This window comes from Triticum aestivum, chromosome 3B (genome assembly GCF_018294505.1).
Source record: "Triticum aestivum cultivar Chinese Spring chromosome 3B, IWGSC CS RefSeq v2.1, whole genome shotgun sequence".
NCBI classification, from domain to species: Eukaryota; Viridiplantae; Streptophyta; class Magnoliopsida; order Poales; family Poaceae; genus Triticum; species Triticum aestivum.
Window position 1 is genome coordinate 96,184,996 of NC_057801.1, and position 7,545 is coordinate 96,192,540.

General features: G+C 45.3%; 1 protein-coding gene and 1 long non-coding RNA gene across 2 annotated transcripts; both read left to right on the top strand.

Annotated features, from left to right (window-relative positions):
• Positions 1–1,802: 1,802 nt before the first annotated feature.
• On the top strand, positions 1,803–2,663 carry LOC123064941 (uncharacterized). The gene is made up of 2 exons (XR_006430850.1): positions 1,803–2,207; positions 2,295–2,663. It is a non-coding gene; the product is annotated as an uncharacterized lncRNA (long non-coding RNA).
• Positions 2,664–5,491: 2,828 nt separating this feature from the next.
• On the top strand, positions 5,492–7,204 carry LOC123064942 (uncharacterized). The gene is made up of 2 exons (XM_044488329.1): positions 5,492–5,680; positions 6,358–7,204. Exon 2 carries the CDS (start codon positions 6,430–6,432, stop codon positions 6,970–6,972), a length of 543 nt encoding a protein of 180 aa, XP_044344264.1. The 5' UTR covers positions 5,492–5,680; positions 6,358–6,429; the 3' UTR covers positions 6,973–7,204.
• The last annotated feature ends 341 nt before the right edge of the window (positions 7,205–7,545 follow it).

Here is a 7,545-nt window from a genome sequence, read left to right on the forward strand (position 1 = left end):
TTTTTTAATTCACCGAGAGATGGACAAATATAAAAGTTGTAAGTTTTTTTAGATAGGCAAACAACCTTTTTGCGAACATGTATAAGGACACAGTAATTAATTCATAACACTCTTTTATTTTGCCTTAGCATCAAATGTTTTGATTGTAAAGTCTTCTGCAGTTTTGCGCAAACTTTTTCCTGGTACACATATGTGACCTTCTACCATCTTTTTATTGGAACTTATCTTCAAGAGAAATTTGCTGCCGTTAATTTTCTTCACATATAAAGTAAGACAAAAAAGACTCATTTTAGCAAAAACAGATGGTGGACAGGAAATTTGTTCCCGCGTTATCCACATAGGTACACAAGTAACTGAATTTTCATTTGAGGTAAATTATGCAAATACGAGCACACAAAAAACCACAAAAGCAACATACACTTGACCATTTTCTGTTTAGTAGCTATACTGACGCATTCTTTTTTCCAGTTTTAGATTGTTCAAATCTGCCTACAAGAACAATACATGGACTGAACTGGAGGGATTTGAGTTTCAGAAATGAAAGGAAGTTGCAGCACGCTCCAACTCCATGAACAAAAGAAGAACCAGGGGGCAGCTGGTCATGCGTTGGAGGTGCGCATGAGCAGTTGTCGTGGAAGCAACAGGAGCTAGGGGAGCGGGTCTGTCATGTGTTAGAGGTGCTGACCGCCGTCGACGGAGACGAACGCGTGCGAGTTGTTGTCAGCCGTGTTGGTACAGTTAACTGCTGCTAGTCCAATCACTGATCCGTTCGCAGTTCACATCGCGCCCAACCTGCAATAGAACACGAAGAGAATCAGAGTTGCACGAACTTGGAGAAAAGAGGAGCACAAGGAGTAGTGGCTCTTGCCGGCGGCGTCGGGACGTGCACATCAGTGGAGTGGATCGAACGAGCGGCACCCTAGGACGAGGGAGGTGGCGTGCAGCTGCAAGGTTTGCTGGGAGATGGGGGATCCCCATTGCGTGCAGCCAAGCCGGGGGATGCGGTCACCGGCTGCGGTGGCCGGCGAAGGTCCGGCGGTTGGGGCGTGGTGGGGATGGAGGGCGGCGGCGGGAGGCGATCTGGGGATGGAGAGAGGCGCGCTGGGGATGGGGCCCGGCGGCGGCCGCGAGAGGCGCGCTGGAGCCGGGAGGGTCGTTGGCAAGAGGCACGCCGAAGCCGGGGGCTGGAGCCTGGAGGTGGGTTGGGGATGGAGCCGCGCTGCCGTGAGGATTTTGGGATTGGGACGGGCCGGCGCTGTTGTTTTCTGTGCATTTCTAGAACGCATGGTCGCGCCTATATAGGCCCAACTGTTATTAGAATAATATTCTGATCCAAGGATCATAATAGTGTTACTCTCTCTATATATAAATAGAACTAATTACTAGAAATAGAAGTTCTTATTAGCAAGATAGTTAGTACCCTTATTGTTTTCTCATCAACCTTTAAACGAGCAGTTACCCTCCATGGACACTTGATGCCTCTACAATTTCCAAGACATCTTTTTTACCTATTTTAGATCCCCATATGTCAATTTCATTGTTAATGGCATATTGTTTTATTGCCATCCTGAACTCTTTCATTGAAGGGAATAAGGCACCCGAAAACGCCTAGGAGCTCTCGGCGACTCCCCCAACTGGAATCCATCCCATCCACTAGCATTGGGATTCGCATTCACTATATTAGCTCCGTCGTATTCACACCATTTAACGTCTAGTATTCATTTGCACAGTGAGGTATATCACCTGAACAGTTCAACGCGCTTTCTCCCCTCGTCCAGACAAATTCACATCCTCCAGTCCTTCTCCCCCTCTCATCCGCCAACTCCCAACTACCCATCTGAATTTAATGCTCACGCTTCACAATTTCTTGCAACGGCTCAATCCTCACTACAACGGTCATCTTCCTCCTCTCGTCAGATATAAAATACTTGCAGCTTGCAGCTTCCTCACTACTGCATATCATACCATCAAGAATAGTTCATACCAGCCATCAAAAACAGCTTCCTCCCTTGTACATGGTTCTCATTGCCATGTCTAGCTCAACCCATCCCATGTCAAGCTCCAGCTCCCCCCTTGTTTCTCTTGAGGAGCAGCCACCACTTCCACTAATGATATGCCCTTTCTGCAACAATGGGATGGTTCAGTGGTGGGTCTCCCGCACAGCAAACAATCCAGACAAGCACTTCTACAAGTGCGAGCACGAGTGGGTATGTCCTAATACTTTTTTCACTTGTTGTGTACTATCATGTTCTACTGCATGATCCCATCTTCCTTTTTTCTTCCGTTTTTGCAAGACTCGCAAATGCAACTTTTGGAAATGAGAGGAGAACTACATCAACGTCATACGTGCCAAGTGGCCGAGGCTGTTCACCGTCCCTTCCCGTGAAGACAGGAAATTACACCGCATCATCATCGCTCTCCTCCTAGTCAATCTGCTCGCTCTGTTCTTAGTATGCTACAAGGTCGCTTGAAGCCGCCAGGACCTCTCCCGACTCCTGCCTGTCCTTCAAGTTCAAGCCATTTTTTATTGAATAAATATGTTTATCTGTATTGTCTGTAACCAGTTGTCTTCCACTGGCAAATTCTGTTTTTATATTTATCCACCCTCTGATTAGATGTTGTAATCATGTATCACAACTAGTACCCCATTCATAAATTCGAAATCAGATGTATGATATATTTATTTGTCATTGTCCACCTTATCCATTATCTCACTTAACTATCACTAGTATCATTTTCCAGATTAACAACGTCTTTAATGTTCATTACTTACGTCCAACCGTTGGCCCACGTCACGTTGCACCCTTTCTCAATAAATAACCTCCCCCCCAAGTCAACAATTCCCTGCCCAAAAGCCTGCTTGAACAGCCATAACTGCATCTGTACAACCATCAATCTCGCCCAGCAGCTGTCCCCACACGCTCACTTTCTTTGGTTTCCCCCATTGAGAAAGAAAACTAAATTCAATAAGCAGAAAAAATTCTGAAAAAGTATAAATAACCGAACAATATATAGATTGTTTGATTACCTCGCAGTTGCACAGCAGCTTTTGCATGCTTTTAGCACCTTTGACATTTGTACGGCTCTTCCCGTACCTGATTCCAAAACCGCACTCCCATGAATACAGGTTGCAATAGTTTTTTTTAAAGATCTACAGGTTGCAGTAGTCGTAAGCTTCTCCTAGCGAATCAAATGTCAAGCCCAAAAAAGGCACCACAACTGCATCTCCTTTCCTCTCAGCAAATCCTCTAAATGCTAGTTCCAGTGCACTAATCCTATTTGCACTAGCCGCTCGTTCGTCAGGCATTGCGTCGTGTCTGTGACTGTAATTGAAAAAAACAAATGCCCCGTGTCAATATCATATAAATTTGCTTAACGGTAGTACATACTAATTAGGAGAACATATTTAATTTCAATGTTGTGGATATGTCCATAATATAATTAATTTTTTCAGACTTCTAGCCTTCTTCTATACGTGTGCATCAAGCTCATAAATCAAGTTAATGATGGAACTTGTACAGAGATAACTTACCGTCGAACCCAGCCGCTCTTTTCCCTTTCGACATCAATCACATTCGGAGTCCTTGATTTCGAACCATGATCTCCGTCTAGAACTGTTGAGACGTGCTGCTCTGTGCTTCCATTAGAAGAATCCAGCTCGTCAGCTTCGGCTACCGTCGACAGTGCACGCGCCTCTTTGACGGACATCTGAGCTATGCCCGCGGCGCACTCGTCGGCTCCTATTTCTTCATTCGATCTTGAAGGGGACGGTAGCAAAAGCAAAATAAACAATTAATCATCTAATAAAGCAGTTCTGCTTTCCAATCTGTTCTAAACCTAAAGAACTTACATGGAATCGATGCCGGTGGGTTGGTGGTCAAGCGGATCTGCTGGACTACTCATCTTCTCACGCCGAAAAAGTACTCAAGATACAGATTACTGATAAACAGCTGACGCACAGGAGTACTACCAAACTGAAATACCCTTCTTCTGTGGCGATTTTGTTAGTGCGGAAATCACTATCGGCAGCCGAGAGGAGAATTGTTTTGCAGATCTGGCTATGGAGTGTTTGCGTGCAAGGAGAAGACTCCACAGGTAGGCGATGGTAGAGTAAATTAATTAGGTAGGGACAACTTTACTGTACCAGGTTGGCCCGGACAGGAAACAATAAATGAGCAAGAACAGGTATAGACTGTTGCTTCACACAACGCGTCCGATGTATTAACAGGCTGTAATGTTTTACAGCAAATCGGCACAGATCCCAAGGTTGCATGCGTGCGGCAGCAATTTCGTAGGTGTGCGTCACCGAGTGCTCCTAATCCACCTCCACAAGGCACCTACATACATCCGAGGGTTCTCTTTGTCATATGCAATCTCATCCTCCTGAGTTATCCTATCATCAACAAGAATAGCTGCCTCATTCAATAGTTGTTGGTCCTCCTCATCAGTGAGATACACATCCTCACTAGGTGGCGAAGGAGGTGCTTCCTGTGTCTCATCCTCATCAATACCCAGAAAGTCACACATATTCTCCTTTGTAGTTGAAACATCCACTTAATCTTCATTTGGAGGAGCAATCTCAATTAGGCTCCAATCAATTGGTGGTTTTGTATCAACCACCACTGAAGACCCACATTGCTCATTGCTTTCATCCACTTCAGAAATTGATGGCACATTAGGTTGAACAACATCACATGTTGAAAAATTCATATCATTGTCAATAATAGCACTTGTTTGACTCCCTATTGACTGAACAAGCTCAAGTGCTTCTTCATTGGCATTGTCCACAACTACAGATGATGTAGCACTACATAGTACATCATCCATAGCTGATTTTAGGACTTTAGGTGCCTTATCAACATGTGCCTTCTTAGGTTTCTTAACAGACGGTTCCTTAGCAGGTTTTTAGCTCTCTTGGCGGCAGATTTCTTAGAAGGTTTGGCATGCACCTCAACTAGCAACTACACTTCCCCCCCCCCCCCCCCCCCAGTCATGGTCAACCAAATGGCTTTTCAGTTGCTTAATGCCAACCAATCTGCGTTCCTCATCAACATCCTTATCATAACCAAACAAATGCACCTCCTGCCATGGCTCCCATGGTATATATGCTCAGATCATAGGCAAATTTGTTAAAAGTCAGCCCCTTTGATCTAATATGCATTTCAATGTCCCGACACTATTTGTTCCTCAGCGTCATCAACAAGGATGGCTCGATATGGAAGAACTCTAACGTTTAGGTTAAAATGAATAGGCTACTTTGCCCTACTCGATGATGAAAAAATTCGTAGTTTTCGGTTAGGCTCGATATAGACGCTCCCTTGTTTTTTGTTGTTGTTGTTGGAGTGGTGATCGGACACGAACTACTGGGCCAGAGAACCAGCCCAACTAATAATCTTGCTAAGAAAATAAGAGAAGCCACAATCGAAGATGGGGCAGTCCATATATAACCCAGACCCCCTACAAAAAAAGAATCCCAGACTTCTTCCCTCAAAAAAAAAAAGAAAAAAAAAAGAGAATCCCAGACTTCTGCCTGTTAAAAAGCCTTCCAGTCCAATCCCGTCGCAACTCGCCCCATATCCTTCACCGCATAGCCGCCGCCGCCGCCCTCTGATCTCCCCCTTCTCTCGCCGACGCGGCGAGTCTGCTTTGCGCCCATCCAGGCGGAGGCCAACAGATCAAGGTATGCTCCAATCGCGCAGGGGTGAGCTGTAGACGTTTTAGTTCGGTGGAGGCCGCCGGGGAGGTGGGTATGTTGTTGAAGTATATGCCGGGGCTAACTCACCTAATAATTAAGAAATGCATATAGCTGAGTCTGCTGCTGCCGTGGCTGATGCTCTGGCCACTCTGACAATGTAAGCTGCCGTGGTCTGTTGTATGTACCTGATTCCGTTCCGTCTAGTTTAGTTCAGATTACGACTGACCCTCCCACATTAAAAGCTTACTTTGGTTATATTCATGGTTGATATGTTCAGAGTGGTACTGGTTTCAGGCTTTTCATGTAAACCACTTGAACTGAGAACAAGTTGCAATCTATTGGATCACACAGTTTTGGGCTTAATTTGATACTCTGCGGGAGCCATGTGGTCCATACTGTGTTGACGAGGGCTAAGCTAATGCTATCTGATACACTATAGCTGGCTTCATTTTAATAGGACCAGCTATTTCTCTTATATTTTGTGGTTGGGCGTGAACCTGCAGAGAATTTGTAGAATTATGTATACTCAGTCCTATTATTATTGTTTGGTGATGGATCGCTCCTTTTAGAGAAGTGTAGAGATAATTTGCAGTTTTTGTATCAATAAGATTCCATGCATATACAATATTTCTATATGTCAAAACTATGTCTTTTTTTTTCAGGATACACTACAGCATACTTTGAAGAGTTGTCCTGTGCCAAATCAAGAAAGAAGGCACCTTTTGCCTGGAATCATGGCACCATCAGCATCCACTGGTCAGAAAGTCAACCTGAAGGGGTACAAGACCCTACCCCATGCTATTCAGCTGATAACGATGATGTCGGGGACGTCTTCAGCTTCAACATTGACGATTGGGGACCGGAACAAGAAGTTCAGGGTGAGCCGTGGTTTGACGTGGATGGTGGTTATCTGCATACCGGCTACTTTCATTGCCATCACAGCAGGTTCGGCCTACAGGATGTATAACAAACCCATCTGGGCCGCCGGCTTCCCATCAAGGCTGCCAGCTGTCTTGATGTTGGGAGCTTACCTGGCAGTGGTGAACCTGGCGCTGGGGTACTTGACCCTCTACTTGCCACAGGCGCCCTTCGCTGTGTGGAAAGCTCTGGATGATGTTGTTCTCAGGTTGATTGGCCTTGCCGCTATCTTAATCTCTGGCCCTGTTTTGTTGTCTGCCCAGGCGTGGCTGCACATCATCTGGGCTTGCCTTCTTGGCGTCCTCATTGCTGCCATCCTTGCCTTCTGTGTCTGTCTTGCTCGGACGTACAGCAAGTAGCCTCTTGCTACCATGGCTTAGATGCCGTCTTTTAGGCCCGTACGCGCAGTACGGGTCTGTCCTCGTAAACTAGCTAGCGGCTTAGATGCCGCCTTAGACCCGTACGGGCAATAGCGGCTTAGATGCCTTCTTAGACCCGTATATGGGGCAGTACGGGTCTGTCTTTTCAAGGTGAAGTCACTCTGTAAACAGTCTGCTGCTCTTGTGTTATAATTATCATTATTGTCTTTTTTGTTACCTTTCGCAAAAAAAAAACTATGTGCAATTGTGACTCTGTTTAAAAGTAAGACGTTTTGCCAGTTCAAGTTACATTTAGAATTTTGAAACAGAGGGCCCAGTGCCATTACGACAAAACGTCCGCTGTCGTGTTCATTTGTCATAGTGGGAAGTAGTTTATACTAGAAGCGTCAGCGCGCTTCGCTACGCCGCTCCGCGAGGGTCCAATGTTGCATGTTCTTTTTTTGAACATTTTGAGGCCTTTTTTATATATGATTAGTTCCAAGTTACAGCTGGAACGAAGCATAGATAATCAGGTGCAAGTTACAGCTCATGGTTGTGGAACTACAATATACG